The sequence below is a fragment of the Gracilinanus agilis genome, chromosome 5 (genome assembly GCF_016433145.1).
Source record: "Gracilinanus agilis isolate LMUSP501 chromosome 5, AgileGrace, whole genome shotgun sequence".
Taxonomy (NCBI): Eukaryota; Metazoa; Chordata; class Mammalia; order Didelphimorphia; family Didelphidae; genus Gracilinanus; species Gracilinanus agilis.
Window position 1 is genome coordinate 95,565,251 of NC_058134.1, and position 18,729 is coordinate 95,583,979.

At 34.3% G+C, this 18,729-nt stretch overlaps 1 protein-coding gene across 1 annotated transcript in view; it reads left to right on the forward strand.

Moving 5' to 3' along the window:
• Positions 1–18,729, forward strand: part of KMT2C (lysine methyltransferase 2C) — a gene marked incomplete at its 5' end in the record, with an annotated part of 335,980 nt that overhangs the window by 130,553 nt on the left and 186,698 nt on the right. Inside the window, 3 exons of the mRNA XM_044678960.1 lie at positions 5,100–5,214; positions 8,175–8,350; positions 8,872–9,032. Coding sequence (XP_044534895.1) covers positions 5,100–5,214; positions 8,175–8,350; positions 8,872–9,032 — 452 coding nt within the window. The remainder of the gene's footprint in view (positions 1–5,099; positions 5,215–8,174; positions 8,351–8,871; positions 9,033–18,729) is intronic.

The following is an 18,729-nucleotide window of genomic DNA, read 5'->3' on the forward strand; positions in this document are numbered from 1 at the left end:
TAATTTATAATATCTCTTTTAAAGAGATTTTTTCATCTTGTTTTTGTATCTTCTGTCTAGTGAAGGTGCCCAATATGTAGTAGACGTTTAAAAAGGTTTCTGATATGGTTTAGATGTAGATAAACTTCACTAAAATTTTTGGAAAAATATGGTAGGGTTTTTGCAAAAGTGTTCTGTGAGTTTCAACTTAGAAGAGAGAGTTCAAATTTTCCTCCTCACTTTTATTGAGGAGTAAAGATTGCACTCTTTACCTGGAATCCCCAGGTTTCAAATAGCAGTGAGATTATACAAGTAAGTTAGTAGGCTGATACTCCCTCCTTCATGTAGGAGAAAGGAATGTTTATGTCCCCTTTGCCTCAAAAAAAAAAAAAATAATACTTGACTCTTGGTATCCCATTTCAGCTGACTATATCCTCTCAAGGTTTCTTGGACACAGAATTATCCAATTCCAAGAACTTTTACCCCATCCCAAAATTCTTTGTGTTTTTTTATAGCAACTGGAAATACAACCAATGTGTTACATGATTTTGTTTATTTTGTTTATTTTTTTTTTTAAACCCTTGTACTTCGGTGTATTGTCTCATAGGTGGAAGAGTGGCAAGGGTGGGCAATGGGGGTCAAGTGACCTGTCCAGGGTCACATAGCTGGGAAGTGACTGAGGCTGGGTTTGAACCTAGGACCTCCTGTCTCTAGGCCTGACTCTCACTCCACTGGGCTACCCAGCTGCCCCCGATTTTGTTTATTTTTAATGTGGTTTTGCTTTGCGTCTACCTCAGGGGTTTTGCCTCCACTCTTCAGACATGATGCATATTTCAGTTTTATATTGAGTGATAACATGACCTATTTTATTTTGTTGGAATTAGAAATGTTTGAATTAATATTCCATGTAATCTACAAAAAGTTATTTAGCCATAATAACATGTAATTTACATGGTTTCTATGTACCTGGGATATAGAAAATGATTTCTGTAAACCTATTGATAATTAATTTATTTGAACTTTGATTTCTCAAATTGTAAGATCATGTATTTCAAACTTATTATTGTAACAAAGAATGTACTCAAACTCAAAGAGGTTATGAGATTTGCCCTAAGGCCATAAAGACATTGAGCCTTGGAAATTATGTTGTAACCTACCTATGAGAGAGAGAGAGAGAGAGAGAGAGACAGACACAGACACAGACACAGACACAGACACAGACACAGACACAGACACAGACACAGACACAGACAGATGGACCTTTTGAAGGTTAGTGGTAAGGAAAAGTAGGTTTTTAAACAAGCAATATCTTCCATCTTGACAAAATAAATCTTCAAAGGCATCTACCTGTAATGCAGAAGTTGAGGAACAACAATCAGCAGCTTGACTGGATTGTAGAAAGCATAAGAGACAAGTAATGCAGAGTTATTGTGGATTAGGGATATCAAAGCCTTTATTTTTCAAATAGTGAAATTTTAATTTTGTCTTAGAGACATTAGAGAATCCCTGCAACCTTTTGAGCATGGTGGCCTATGTGGTCAGATCTATGATTTAGGAATAGCTTTTGGGCAGCTTCTTGGAGGATTGTTTAGAGAAAATAGAAATTAACTCTAGAATACAATTATTAAACTATTTAAAAGTTCAAATCACAAGCAATGAAGATCTCAATAGCATGGGTTTATAGGAGAAAATGTGTTGGAACTGAGAGTTATCTAATTAGATATGCATAGAATGAAGAGTAAGTGAAAAGTTAATGTTTTCAAGGTTACAAATCTAAGTCACTGGAAGAATGGTGGTTTCTTCTAGAAACATGAAGTTAGAAGGAAGGGCTGGTTTGGGAGAAATGGGTATAAGTTCTATTTTGAAAATGGTCCAGTACAACCTGATATTAAAAGTTGTCTAGAAGTTCAGGAACAGGACTACGGATGAATACATAGATTTGGGGATCATATGATTAGATGTAATTGATATCAGATGGTTTGTGATAAAATCTCAAGTTTTGTTCTGAGATGTGGCTCATAGTGACATAAAGAGTGTAGTTAAACTTGAGGTGAAATTTAGGAATAGATCATGAATGAATATATTTGAAGTGACACCCTATATGTTTTATTTTCCTAATTTATAAAGGCATGAACTGGGGAAGAGAATTCATCCTTTGGCAGTCATGTTTCTCTCATTTGAGTGTTCTGAATTTTTAACAATTAGAGATAGTTGAAAGACTGCATCCCTAGCATCTAGATTGGCTGTTGTTCAGTATTTTCATGCTATACTTGTCAATTGGTAGATATATCCTGACCAGAAATCATTCAGTGTATATTTACCAAATAAACTACTGGGTATGTGTTCCAGGTACTGTACTGTGCTAAACACTGGTACTACAAAAAAAGAAAAACAGCCTGTACCCTCAAAGCTTTATAATCCAAATGTAGGGGAGTTTACCAACAAATATGCATAAACAGAGGGTGTGTGTGTGTGTGTGTGTGTGTGTGTGTGTGTGTGTGTATTGGGATTAAAATTTAGATGTTTGACCAAATATGAGACTCCTAAATTAATATTGTGGCCACCAATTAAAAAATATTATAGCTCAAGTCAAGAGACAAAGAGGTGGAAAGAGTAAAAGTAGAGAAATATGAGAAGAAGGTAGAGAAAATGTTTAGCCCATCACACTAAATATTGTTCTCGTATCTGGCTCAGTCCTGGAAGGGCTCGTTAGCCCTCAGCCAGAGGACCCAGTGGTTAATTATGCAAAGGCAACACAGCCTCCTCCAGGAGAAGAAGGTCTCTCCAGAACTAATCTCTCCAGAAGCCAGGAAGAGAAGGCCAGCTACTCACTCACCCAAGACAAAGTCCAAAGGAGAAGATCCAGGAGCAGTCCTCATAGAAGCAGTCCAAGAGCCAAGGTCCTAAGTTGAAGCTGAGGTCCAAATCCAAAGCCACCTCTAAGAGGCAAGTCACCAGCCAAAGCTCCAAGGCAAAGATTTAAGCTGAAGACTCAAGCTGAAGACCCTTGGACAGGAAGTTCAGGACCTTTTATAGCCCTCTTTTCACATCACTTCCTGTCCCCTCCCCTCTTCACAGGGGCCAATCATAGCTTCCAAATTACTTAGCACTTCCCATAGGGCAGTATCTATGGGATCCACCTCTCACCCTCTGAGGGTAGAAACTCTTATCAAAGGATTCATAAGTTTCTAATTTAGTTAAAAGGGTGGAGCTCTTGTGAACCCCCTTACTTATTGTTAAGTAGGGGTGTTTAAGTTTTTGGTTGATTAATTCAAAATAGACAGATTATAAAGAATTTCCTTTCACAGTATTTAATAAAAAGGAAGGCTCTAAAATTAAGAGGGATTAGAAAAGATTTTATTTGGAACTTGAAAAGGAAGCTCAGGAATCCTGAAGGTGAAAATGAAAAAGAGAGAGCATTCCAGGTGTAGAAGACAGAGAAAGTACTCAAATCTGAGTGATGGAGTATCTTATTTATGGAACAACCAACAGGCCAGTGTCTCTGGATCTAAGAAAATATTATAGGTAATGTGTAAGAAGACTAGATATATGGAGAGGAGGAAATGAAGAACATGTTAAGAAAGGCTTTGAACACCATCAGTGATTGAATGTATAAGGTCCAGCAAAAGGTCATACCTTAACTCTTTTCATATCAGGGATGGAAAGGTTTCAGACGAGTTTTGATTTCCTGGTATAAGAGAGTCAACGTGATAGAAGTTTGTATTAGCATTATGGGGAATGGTGAAGATACACAGTTAACCAGATGCAAGCAAGTTAGTCTACAACCAAACGAAATCACTGATTCCCAGAGATTTTAATTACCGGAAATTTCATTTTATCTGATTCTGCCTGAGCTTATCCTAACTTCCTATTCCTCAAGAACACAGTTGATGTCTGAGAAAAATTAACCTTAGTTGTTCTTTCCCACCCACAACACTCCACCATGAATAAAACATATTTACTTTTATGGTTGTCCATTATGCATTAAAGGGCATTGGGAAGGCTTTCTGCATTGCCCAGTAGGAATCTTTTCTACTTATTTGATGCCTAAAATTCTTTAAAGTGATACTAGACTTTTTAATAGTTATGAAAGATACAATTTTAAAGGATTATAAGTGTAGGAAAATCAGAACTTTAGAATAAACAAATTTTAGTTAAAGCCTATTTATACTTTGTATAAATTCCAGGTCCTTTCCTGATTTGATTAAATGGATAAGGTTAGCAAACAGAAATACTGAGGGATACAGTTCAGCTAAAAATGTATTATATCCCTACTAAATATGTACCCTGTACTTAGCCGTGTGATTACAAAGAAAATCAACTACAACACTTGTCAAGAAACTTCCTTTCTTCCTTCTTCTGGGGTTATGACTTACATAGTGATAAATAAATCATAGGTAATTTTTTTTTTTTTAGGAAGTGAGGACTAACTTTTCTGATATCAGAAAGGCTTCATAGGAAAAGAAGGAAGATAAGAATTTTTAAGAAACAGATGCCAAGTATTAAGGAACAGAGAGAGGATATGAAAGGTATTGTTATTCAGAACAGCAATTAGTCCATTTTTTGGAATTTAGAGATTAAGTAATGTTCAGTATCCCTGGAAAGGTAAGCTAGAATCTTTATAGTGAATGACTTTAAATGCCATTCACATTTCTATTTTATCTTTATTTCTATGCAGAGCCATTGTAGATTTTTTTTTTCAGAAGTAGAGTGATGGTTCTTATATGTATTTTAACATAATTATTTTGGCAATAGTGTGGAAAAGATGTATTTCAAGAACTGCAAGCTATGAGAATTATTAGGTGGCAATTGTAGAGGTATGGTTAATTACTGATATATGGTGGTAGAGATATGGGGACAGATTCATGACATGAAATAGTAGAGTAAGATACTGCTAAAGGGGAAAGTACACAGGAAGCAGTTCGTCAATGGCTTTCCCTTTTTTCTAAATGTCTGCAGAAATGGAAGCTAGGAGCAAAAGTAATTCATATCCTATATAATCTGAATGATGAACCTTGAAATTGGTTTATGTTAGGAGAATGTATATTCTTTACTATTAGTTATTACTATACTAAAAACTTCCAATGTTTTGTGTCATTAGTGCTAACTTATTTTTATAGGCATTCTGGAGAAGATAGCAAGATGCTGGTATGTGATACATGCGACAAAGGATACCATACTTTTTGTCTTCAACCAATTATGGATTCAGTACCAACAAATGGCTGGAAATGCAAAGTAGGTTATGTTTTTTGCTTAAATAAATTTTTTGGCCTATTCTATTTTATTTTATTTCTTGAGACTTTAATTAATTAGGAATATTCCGTGGTTATAGGATTCACCTTCTTTCCCTCACTTCCCTTATCCCCCTCCCATAGCCAATGCACAATTCCACTGGGTTTTACATGTCTCTTGATCAAGACCTATTTCCACGTCATTGATATTTGCACTAGGTTGATCGTTTAGTGTCTACATCCCCAGTCATATCCCCATCAACCCATGTGTTTGAGCAGTTGTTTTTCTCCTGTGTTTCTGCTCCCATAGTTCTTTCTCTGGATGTGGATAGCATTCTTTCTCATAAGTCCCTTAGAATTGTCCTGGATCATTGCATTGCTGCTAGTACAGAAGTCCATCACATTTGATTTTACCAAAGTGTATCAGTCTCTGTGTACAATGCTTTTCTGGCTCTGCTCCTTTCACTCTGCATCAATTCCTGGAGGTCTTTCCAGTTCACATGGAATTCCTCCAGTTCATTATTCCTTTGAGCACAATAGTATTTGATCACCCACAGATACCACACTTTGTTTAGCCATTCCCCAATTGAAGGGCATCCCCTTCAATTTTCCAATTTTTTGCCACCACAAAGAGCGCGGCTATAAATATTTTTGTACAAGTCTTTTTCCTTATGATCTTTTTGGGGTTTAAACCCAGCAGTGGTATGGCTAGATCAAGGCATCTTCCATTTTAAAGACAAATTATACTTGAAATAAACTGGATACTTTGTTTTCTATCCAAAACCTAAATGCTATAGCTCACACAAATTAAAGTTTGAGTTTTCTAGTATATAAAGTTATATTTAGATAACACCATAAACCATGCTCTTTTTTTTTTTTTTTTTTTTTTTTTTTAATTTTAAACCCTTAACATTGACTTATAGGTGGAAGAGTGTTAAGGGTAGGCAATGGGGGTCAAGTGACTTGCCCAGGGTCACACAGCTGGGAAGTGTCTGAGGCCGGATTTGAACCTAGGACCTCCCGACTCTAGGCCTGGCTGTCAATCCACTGAGCTACCCAGCTGTCCCCTAACCATGCTCTTTAGCTTAAATTTTTATTCTTATTTCTTCTTCAGATTAAAATATTTTACCTCTTAGTTGTTTTAAGCCAACTTTATCATCTCTAATTTTTTAGATCTTTTGATTTTAGATCTTTCCTGGGCACTCAGCAAGTTCATCTCTTTTAAAAACGAAATGTCGTTTTTGGTTATTTGTCACATAAGTGCTGAATGTAGGTACTACAAGTAATGCTCTAGGCTTTGATATTTTTTGTTGACATTGAGTATACAGAAAATTTTCATGGATTTTTTTCAGGTTTCAACAATTTATCATCATTGAATTTTCAAAGTAAAATATTAATACAAAAACAATTTGTTAGCCTGTGTAGAGAAAGATCGAATTACACAGTTTTATGGACAAGATAATAGCATTTTATACCAATAAATACTTACCCATCAAATTCAAAGTTCCTTTCTTTTCCTAAGAGGAAATTGAAGAATAGAGATGTTATTTGACTTGCCTAAGGTTACTGAAACAATTATTAGCAATATCACATCAAGTTTTCTTGAGTGAACTTGATTGGGTATGGTTTTGCTTTAATTCATTCACTAAACACATATTCCTTGAGAGCTATTTATAAGGTACTTGGGAGATAGTGGAATAAAATAAGAACCTAACTAAATTTTTACTTTCAACAAATGTTTATAATTTCTTTGGGAAAATATTATGTAAGTCTAAAATTTGTGTGAATTTCACCAGAGACTTATAAAAGGCCTAAAAGCCAAGAATCATTTATGAGAGAACTCTTTTATATCTTGCTTGACCCAGTTTATTTTTTAAAGGATTAAATATATTCCTTGCCTAAAACTTGCCCTTTTTGTGCTTTAGGAGATTGGAATAGCTAAAATAGACTTATGGGAATCAGATTTTAGGTTTAATGTGAAGGAGATTAAAAGTTTATTTCTTGAAGGTGATGTTTTTTTCCTGTGGGAAGCAACTCTTTCTAGTCAACTAAATTGTCATTTGAAAACTGAGAAAGATGATGAGAGTGGAAATTTTATATATATGTATATGTATATGTATGTATATATATACATATATATGAGTGTGTGTATGTTATATGTGTGTGTATATATATACACATAAAACAGTTAAACAAATAAATATATATATATGTATATATATACACACATACATATATGTATGTATATATCTGGTATAAGCAAACAACTATTTGGATTGTATCAGCCATCCTACTAGAATTTTCTCAGTAGAATAGTGCAGTAGAACTCTGCACTGTAAAAAAAAATCTGTTTGTTGTGGATGACTCAGAAAACTTTTATAATTAAATGAGATGGCTAAAGTTTCTTTTAACAGTGCTTTAAAAAGCTGTTCGAAAGAAGAAAATATACATTTTGAGAGTTTTTTTTTTTTTTTTTTTTTTGGTTGGGGGAAAGCCATTTGTTAAGGTAATGCCTGTCATATAATCCTAAATGATACTTTTTAAAATAATGTAGCATGGTTATCATTATGTCTTGAAGTTTGTAAATATTTCCATTTACTGAATGACATTTTTATGTTTGCAATGCATCATAGAATTATATTTCTCCAGAGAGTAGGGTTTTATATATAATTAGGGGAATTTTTTTGTCTTCATTATAGCAGAAACTTAATCTCTAGCTTAGAAAACAAATTTAAGTAGATGTGATTTTTCACTTTAAATTTTAATTCATAATTGTATAATCAAGTAATTTTCCCCCAATATATAATTCATTTAAAAACTACAAATACTAATCAAAAATCTTTTTTGTCCTTTTAAGCATTTCTATCAATTCATGGTGGTAAAAGTAAGATTTTATCCCATTATCAGGAAATAGAATTTCTATCAATTTGTATCTGCAAATTATATCTATTTTATGATCCTTAGAACTGCAGAATTTGTGCAGAATGTGGCACTCGAACCAGCTCGCAATGGCACCACAATTGCCTTGTGTGTGACAGTTGTTATCAACAACCACAAGATAATCTGGTCTGCCCTTTCTGTGGAAAATGCTACCAACCAGACTTGCAGAAAGACATGTTGCATTGTCACATGTGCAAAAGGTAAGAGGCCAAATTTATTGCTTGAAATGAGTCAGATATAATGATTCTTGAAGATATACCCATTTCCACCCTCCTCTTGGTCTTCAGGTCTTTAGTTCCTTTCTACTAAGAAAGGACAACATTGTTGCAACAAATATTTTTCCTATAATTGCCTGGCTCTAATGTGCAGTTAGAGCTACTAGCAGCTCCTAAAATAAAAGAAATTACATAAATGGGGAAGAAAAAATATGCACAACTAGTAAAGAAGAAAAAGGAAATCGAAGGAAATGAGAAAGGAAGAGAGACATCAAATAGCAGAATGTCATCAACAGTGACATTTTCCCTTCAGAGATAACTGTACTCATTTCTGATGATTTTTATGATTTCTATTCCCCCAACATATCCCTTTTAGTTTGAAATTTTTGTACTGTTGCATTACCCACTTTTACCTGCTGCTTCTTGCATACATTTGTTGAATTTATTTTAAGCTTATTTTAATTTGCATAATTTTATTTAAATATGTTTAATGTTAATTACTCCAGATGGATTCATATAGAATGTGACAAACCAGCAGATACTGAATTAGATTCACAGTTAAAAGAAGAGTATGTCTGCATGTATTGTAAACAGTTAGGAGATATGGATCCAGTTCAACCTTGCGATGAAATGGAGACTTCTGAACTAATTCCCCAGCCTGTGACAGGTAAAACTTGAGTATTTTTCTTTATATAAAATCAATTTTTGAAGGCATCTTTATTAGTAAAATCAGTAGATAAAGTTTTAGTTAAGTGTGACTGTCTTCCTATGACATTATGAAAAAAGGAAAGAAGTTTTTGTTCATCTTGATTCAATTTTAGATAACATAGGTAATATTTTTACTTTCTTAGAGCAGATTCATAATAGTTTTTAAAAATTAACATAGTGAATTCTCCACCTAGTGGTTAAAATGTTTATACTCAGTGTAATTAATATATTTTTAATTATCAACTACACTTATTTTTGTAAGTGCTAATTTGAGAGAAAATGTATGTTGAAACTAGTTTTAATCACTGAGACAACATTTAGTGGTAAAAATGTCAGCTCTGATGTTATTGGTACACTTCTCTAAAGAATATAGCACAATATGTTTCTATAAGGTATTTTTAACATGCATTTCAGGCAAATAAAATCATTTAATGGCATACTTGGTTACCTCATGTTGAAGAATTTGTGGAAAAATTTTGCCAAAAAAACCCTGTGTACTATGAAGCCAAATTGAAGATTATGTCAATATTTTTTACAGTGTATGATTGTATATATTCTAGTTAGAGTATCATAAAATTTCTCAAATGAAATCACATTTTTAAGCTTTGTGGTTTTCAGAGTGCAAGTGGACTTAAGAGAATGTAGCAACAAAAATATGGTAGAAAACAACTCTTAGAGCTAGGTATTAAGCATGACATAGATTTGTAGAATTTAAAAACCCCATGCCTCTATCTACATCATGAATATTTCATAATGAGAATAGTGGGTGGGAGTTGGCTGGTGAATTGGGCAACTTAAATATAATGTCATTTGAAAATAAAATAGATAGTATTTGAATCTTTTTAAAAATGCTAATTTTTGCTATAGTTATATATAGATCATCAGCTTATTAGAACAAGGATTCTGGCCTAGAATATTGAAAAGATACAGTGTATTATGGAGGGAATTGAAATTGATTTATATAAACAGGCTGTTAACCTATAATTTTGTATCCATAATCCTTAACAATGATGTACTTTAAAAAAGTCATTAAATATTTTACTCTCCAAAGAATTGAAGTGAAATCACCCAAGCTGCCACACATTAAAATTATAAATTATAATGAATTGTTATATAAAGAATGCTATTAAAGATTTAAAGAAAAATTAAAGAAATTTGTGTGTAGACTAAATGGATTAGTCACATGGAAAAAGTGAAAGATACCTGGACAATCTAAACATTGCTTTGGTGTCTTGGTAAAATCAAAAGAAAACAAGATATGTCTCGACATCAAAAAGATACTTAACTCTGACCTTGTGAGGGTTCATGGACATAGGATATAGAAGTCTATAAACACTTGGATCCAAAATAGAATATATTTTCTTCCCTTTTAAGTTCACCTCTTCTTTATTCTCCTCTTTCTACATTAGAGGAGGGAATTTATCCTTTTGGACATCCAGATTCAAAAATTTTGGATGCATCCTTGACTTTTTCCTTGGGGCAGCTAGATGTCACAGTAGATAGTGTGTTGACCTTAGACTTAGGGAGGCCTGAGTTCAAATTTATATCAGATACTTAGTAGCTTTCTGACCCTGGGCAAGTCACTTAATTAACCTTTGTCTGCCTTAATTTTCTTAATTTAGAAGTTTATAGTTTATTTTATATATACCTATGCGTACAGATATGTATATGTATGCTTATAGCACCTACGTCTGAAAATTTTTGTGATGATCTAATGAGATATTTGTAATTTTTGCTTATTCACATCTTCTATCTTTTTCTTGCTTCCCAGTAGTAGCATACAGTTGTTCAGGGTTCATTTAATTTCTGTGGAGACACGCTCACCTTCCTGGTGCAGGTTGTAATTACCTCTCACTGGGACTGTGCTTTTTGACTAGTTTCTAACCTTAAACCATTTTCCTTAAATTCACTTGTGACTGTATTGCTTACCACTTGAAGAACCCAATATGCTTTCCTATTGGTCATTTCAAGTCCATCACAATTTCTCTCTCTCTTGCAAAAGTTATTGCATGTTACTCTTCTTTTATACTCCTCAGAGTAGCTCAACTGGTCTATTCCCAATTCCCCAAACTCAACTTTACATACTTTACATGCATTCCTTTGCCCAACTGTCTCCTTGTGTCTGAATTGCAGTTTTCCTTTACATTGTGTTTTAGAATCTGTATCTTCATTCAGGAAACAATTTGTGGGCTACATACTTTCAGAAGCCTGTTCTGCTTCATTTCATTCCCACTGCTGTACCCCAATAATTAGTAACATCTTGCTCCTTTAAAATGATCGTACCTGTACTCATCTATTTATGTGTTGAATCCTCCCTGTACAATGTTAGGTTCTTCAGGGCAAAAACTGTCACAAAATTGGAAGGAAAAAAATGTGGTACATAATATATAAGAAAAATTTCCCTTTAAGGATCATTGAATCATTTGGGTTCTTGACCTCTTATTTAGTTTTATTCTACATAAACTATTAAAAATGGGAGATAAAATAGAGTGAGGTAGGAGATGAACTAGACAAATTATAAAGAAAATATGAATGTATTTGAAAGAAACAATTTCAAAGTGATTTAAGAGGGACTCTTTAAAGGTAAATGAAAGAAGGAAGAATAGCAAATGCTTAGGAAAAATAATATTCCTTATTCCTGGGAGGGGAAAACAACAAAATAGTAAATGGCTACTAATTAATATATCTTCTATCTTACTATAACAAAATCTTAATGATAACAAGTGTAAATCATTGCTGATAACAAACAAGGACAAACCAGGCAAGATTTTATTTTATTTTATTTATTTTATTTTTTAAAACCCTTACCTTCCACACAGTCAATACTGTGTATTGGCTCCTAGGTGGAAGAATGGTAAGGGTAGGCAATGGGGGTCAAGTGACTTGCCCAGGGTCACACAGCTGGGAAGTGTCTGAGGCCAGATTTGAACCTAGGACCTCCTGTCTCTAGGCCTGGCTCTCAATCCACTGAGCTACCAGCTGCCCCACCCCACAAGATTTAAATGATACTATCAGGAAAGGTCTGAAAACATGGTCTAACATTCTTTTTCTCCCCAATACTGGATGTGTTCATGTGCTGGTCAATTAATCTTTTGGTGCTCCTGGCAACTCTTGAAGACTTGAAGTTGCACAAGTACTTGCTGTTCTGCATAGGAAAGAAATGAAGGAGTTACCTGTAGTGATAAATCATAATTCAAGTTTTTCCATTTTTCTCTCACTTTCTTGCTCTTTTTGTCTGTTTACTATTCTATGTGTCTCTTGTTGTCTCAGTGTCCTTTTTCATCTTGTATTTTTCTCTGCTTGTTCATCTGTCATCCTCCTTCTCTCTTCCCTATATATAGGGAGATATATGCACATACATACTTTACATATATGTATCTTAATTTGAATGTATTCCTGTCATATATTTTTCTTATAAGTGGTAAAACTTAGTTTTATTTTTCAGGAAAAAATTGATTTAGTAGCATAAAATAAAATTATATAGTATATCATTATGAATTACAAATAGTTTTATTAACAGAAAATTAGGTGCAAAATTTGAAGATTTAAGATTGCTTGGCTCTAAAATGAGTTTAAAAAAGCATTGCATTCAAGAAAGCATTTCATTCAAGAAAACAAAGTGAATAAGATTTTTTTTCCTCCATACTGTTGTGGTATGCCATTATATGGAAAGCCTGTCATCAATACATACATTTTCAGAGGATAAGGGGAGCAAGATGGTAGAGTAAAATGAAATAAAATAACTGTTTTACCCCACCCAACCCTCTCTTCTTAATCACCATAGTATTTATCTCCTATTTGTAACCAATGGATATAATTCAGATGTTCAAATAATGTAAATGTTCATAAGTCTAGATGATGAAACAAATAGTCCATCTTCTGAGAGAGAGGGGAAGAAGGAAATAGGCATTTTATATTTTACTTACTGTGCCAGACACTGTGCTACTCACTTTTAAAACTTTCCTCCAATTTGATTCTTTCAATAACTGTGAAGTAGGATGAAATTATTATCTCATTTTATAGTTGAGGAAACTGGCATATAATTGCTAGTTACACAGCTTGAGGCCACATCTGAACTCATGTCTGCTTGAATGTTGGCCTGGCATTCTATGTGTACCATGAGGAACACTTTTAAAGAAGTGAGGGGTTTAAAAATCTAGACAAGACTTAGATATTTTTCGAAACAGCCAATTGTAGGATGTTTTATGTGTCTGTATTTATTTGTTACGAGGATTTTGTTTTTATTTTTCTGCTTACCAGAAGGGAGTGGCAGAAAAAAATTTTTTAAGGGACAATTTTTGGATAAACAATGAACCCTATCCTGAATTGTAGAGGAAGAATATTGATGCCAGTATTTGGACTTTTTAAAGAAGGAAAGACCTTTATTGTATGAGTCTAATCAGCCCTTTTTATAGATAAGGAACCCAAGAAACAGAGTGACATGCCAGGGATCACATAATTAATAAAATGATAAGAAATGCTTTGCTCTTAGGTCTCTAAGATTCCAAGTCCAGCATTTTATTTAGCGTATACACTACTTATCATGAGAGGTATATGAATTTTTTTTGAGAAATAGAGCAAAACTTTAGAGAGAATGGAACTTTTTTTTTTTTAAAGCAAAGATCTCTTTAACCTAAATGTTATTCAACTGATGACATATGTCTGAATTTAATGAAATATTTGTCAGCACAAAATTAGATGCTAGTTATTGGACCTAAATAAATTTCATGTTACTATTTAAAGTTTTAGCAGGAAAAATAACAAATTATTAGAATGATGAATGATTGTGACAGTAGGTAAGACTGATAATGTTTTGAAAGTGAGGGAATAGTTTACAATCCATCTTTGATATATACTTTCTGCTCAGTCTAGTTAGTAGTTTGTTGATCTACTTGTAGATAATATAAAGGACAATGTGAGCAAGAATTACCCCAAATTAAGAAGGGACTTCTAATTTTGAGGGAGTGTTTAGGACAGCTAGGTGGCTTAGTGGATAGACACTGGGCCTGAAGTCAGTGAAGACTTGATTTTATATTTTGCCATAACCATTTACTGGCTCTGTCACATTAGATTGCTTGTTTTAGGTTAGTCACATTAGTTTGCTTGCTTTAGTTTTCTCATTGGGAAAATGAACAGCAAAAGGAAATGGTAAATCACTCCAGTATTTGTGCAAAGAAAAACCCTACGGAAAGTACTAAACAACAAAATAAATATATTACTGAGAATAAAAGAGCCATTCAGGTCTTTATTCACAACCCTCTTGTGCTTCTAGGTTGTCTTTTTTATTCATGCTAAATTTTCTTTTAAATGTAACAACTATTTAACTCCATTTTCAAAACAATGCTATTTTTGATTAACTCAGCAAAATATATTTAGAAAGAGAATCTCTATATAGATGCTTGTAGGTCAGAGTCTCCTTTATCCTAATCTAAACATCTTTTCTTTCCCTAAATGCATAAATATTTCCATAGATGTTATTCTGATACCATAGTACTATTTTTACTAGAATATCTCCTTAATCTGGACATTTAAGTACATAGGTTTTGGGGCTGTCCTGTCTATGATTTGTAGTCTAAACTAAAAAAAAAAAAAACCAACAAAACCTTGTCAAGTATTTTGAACAGTAACTACATGTTAGCCTTTTGGGGGAGGTTGTTAATTATCCACTTTTTAAACATTCTCATTATTGGAAAAAACTAGAGGCACAATAAAAGTTTTTAGATTTTCCTTCATCCGTCGCCTGTATTCCACCTATTATGTATAGCCATTTTATTTCTTCTTTGTTTCTCTTTGGCTCAATTTAATTAAAAGTAATAACATTACTATTAATCATGTATTTTATAGAATAAATTCATTTAACAAATTAAAATATAGACTTTTAATCAGTATAAAATAAATGATGATCATGATATGCTAAATTTTTATGATTGATGATTTTTTAAATAGGTGTTTTCATGGTATCTTACTCAATGGTGTTTTCCTCTAAAATATTAAAAAAATACTCAGGATTCTACACAAAGTAAATGCATATTTATGATTTACTTGGGTTCCAAATTAGCAGTTTCATTGGAGCAACTTCTGTTTCAGAAATTTTGCCCATCAGTGTAGATTGACAGGTTTCCTGAAACTTATAGTCTTGGAAATTTGCCTGACATTGTGCGGAGGGAGTGACATAGTAATAATAATACTTCCAAGGTTGGCAAAGTACTTTACATATATTATACTATTTGATCCTCACAAAACCACAGATGGTATGGGTTTCTGTTCCTTTTTTACAGAGCAGAAAGTAAGGCAAATGGAGTTGATAGCTGTGGCTAGATCTGAAGTCAGCATCTTTTAACTCTAGATTGCTTTAACTGCTGCATCACTTAGCTAAGCTACTTGTGCTTACTAATGAACATATAGTTTGTATGTGTCAGAGGCAGGATTTGAACTTATGTCTTCCTTCAGGGCTGTCTTAGTAAATCTGCTTATACAGTCTCATGAATCCATATGCTATGTGTATATATACATTTATATGTGCTTATGTGTATATATATATGTATGTGTGTGTGTATATATGTATGTATATAATTGGCTTCTCTTACAGTCTTTTTATTTTATGAACTTTCTGTTATGGGATGTGTTGTTTAAACTTGAGTGATGATAGGATCCTCCAAACAATAATGATTAGGAACCATTTATTGTATAATAATTTAAATAGCGTATTAATTATGTTTATTTGAAAACCAATATAATTTGCTTTTTTCATGCAATAAATTTGAGAAACTTGTGAAAATGAAGTTCAAAATGGCAACAAAACATCATCTGTTGATGTTATAAAGCATAAAAAATTCAAGGCTAAGAACTAGTAGAACTTGTGAGGTGATTCATTTGTATTAAAGTAAGTTCATATGTTACAGTAACTTCTTCTATAGGCGTAAAAAGATTGTTTTGATTTACTTCTAATTAAAAAATAGAAATCCTGCCTCCGACACATTTAAAAGGAAGATGATATCATCCTTATCTATAAAAAGTTGTTTTAAAAACTTTTCTCATTGACTAAAACTGACATTGTGCCCAAGGATGGGCGATCTATTCTCTGATACTCTTTGCTCAAATAGTCCCAGTCCTGAAGAAAACAAGCCTTGAAATATGTTTGTGGCTTTCAGCAACCTGGCAGAGAAGATCAAGTCTCTTGCAGATCTCCAACAGCAGGAAGAAGATACCTATGCAGTTGCCTGTGATGAGTTTCTAGATCCCATCATGAGCACACTGATGCTAGATGCTGTATTGCTGCCATCTTCTAGAGCAGGGGTCGGCAACATATGGCTCTTTCTGCAGGAGCCATAAAGTCAATTTTTTTTCCAGGCGCTGTTACAGGAGCCGCACTGTGAGCACTGTACGGCTCTCACGAAATTACATTTTAAAAAGTGTGGTGTTTATGGCTCTCAAGGCCAAAAAGGTTGCCGACCCCTGTTCTAGAGTCACTGTGGATAAGTCCACAATAGCCAGGTATCTGCTCAGCAATTAGACTGACCCCTTTAACCATAGCCGCCTAAGTATGGACCCTATCTGGCCAAACACAGAACTGAAAGAGAAAATCCAACTGTGGCTTGCAGAGAAGAAATTACAGAAGAAATAACTGTGAATTTAACAAAACGAAAGCCAACCCCAAGAATGTAGATAAATAATATAGTCTATTAATTTCTATCTCTCCTCTTCCCCCAATCCTTTCTCTCTTTCTTCTCTCACTCCCTGGATTCCCCTCCTTTCCTCGCTCTTTCTTTCCCTCACCCCTAGGCTCTCTCCCTTCTCTTCTAACCACTGTCTATCTACCTTATCTGCCCAGGTTAATCAATAATCAATAAGGCTATTAAGGCCTTATTCTATTTCTCTGTCTCCAGTCAGAGAGAGTGCTAGCAACACACCCTCTCTCCAGGATTGCCAGAGACAAAAAGCCCTTTCCAATGTTAGGCAACTTACCAGTCACACTCAGCCACACCCTTCTAACTGTCACCAACTGCCAAATAGCATAGCAAGGGGTCTTTTACTGAAAAATATTGCTCCTTTTCCACTTAAATATAAAAAAGGTGAAATTAATAAAAACTCTCTTAACATTGGGAGGGGTTTTCATCATGTTTTTGCTTATATTTTTTAATTTTGTCAATGGACCAAGGCTTTCAGGGCAAGCTCTCATTGCTTTTAGTAATTCCTTCCTAGCCTGACATAATTGCATGTATTCTTCCTCTATATTTGGGTCTCATTTTAGGTCTTCCTGTGGTCAATGAATTGTTCCTCTTCCCTGGGCCTCATTAATAAGAGAAACAATTTTATTTCTTTCTCTTTCTGTTAGAAAGGCTTGGAGCAGATTTTCCACAATACACCTGGGATCATAAGTGCAGTAAATACTTTCAAGCCTTTTTATGACTACAATAGTCTCATCTTCAAAGCAATGGGGTATTGCCTTGAATCTTTCAATATCTTGTGAGTGAAAGGTATATAGTGCCTAATGGTCACTAAATAGCCACTATTAAAAGTAGGAACTTCCCTTAGGGGGAATAGGCCTTTAATTGAATTATCTTTGATTATTGCTACTTGGTTTGCTGTGGAGTAGGTGAGGGGATGGGGTAGAGTTGTAGGGGCAGGGGAAGAAATGGTTTGGGTAGATATGGTTTGCATAGAGCAGTGGTTCCCAAACTTTTTTGGCCTACTACCCCCTTTCCAGAAAAAATATTACTTAGCCCCCTGGAAATTAATTCTTTAAAAATTTTAGTAGCAATTAATAGGAAAGATAAATGCATCTGTGGCCATCACCACTGCTCCCCCCTATCTCCCCCCCCCCCCCCCCAATCGCTGCAGCACCCACCAGGGGGTGGTAGCATCCACCACTTTGGGAATCACTGGCATAGAGGGAGAGATGAATCAAACAGGGTGAGGCAGAGACTGAGTAGGCTTAGGCTGTGAGGCAGTGTAGGGAGATGAATTTCCCTTCTGAGTCTTGAGATTACTCAAGCTATCTTCCATTTTTTCTCAAAGTATTTTATCTGAGTCTTGAGATCAATCTAGCTGTCTTCCCATTGTTTTTTTCTTGGTGGGGAATAAATAAATTGCAAGGTATCCTATCAGCACAAGTAAACCCAGGAACAGTAATCAGCCTCAGAAACAACACCCACTGCTTCCTGCCAAATCTCACCTTATATGCCTTTCCCTTTACCTACTCTCCTACATCAACCCCTCCCCCCCCAATCACAATTCCTCAATTAGCCTGGTACCATCCAGGGGGACAGTAACTGTGGGATCAATTCCCTGGTTGCTGATTGATCTAAATTCAGAACAAATGGAAGGGAAGTCTAAATCTCTGATCAAATTAACACACAAATTCCCTTCTCACACACAATGATTGTTTACCCTGGAAAAATGCCCTTATTACATGAGTTTAGCTAAATTTAGCACAAAAAAATTTCTATCATAATCTTGGGGGAAAGTTTTCAAAATTTTTCTTCATATTGCCCTTAGATTCTTGATTGGCCTCTACATAATGTTATAAAGTCATTTTTGAGATTTTTTTGGTACATCTATATATTGGGAAATTTTCCGACTTTTTAACACTCTTGTGCATTTCTTCAAAACAACCTACTTCTTCCATTCTAAAAATTATATTCCTTCTCCCCCCC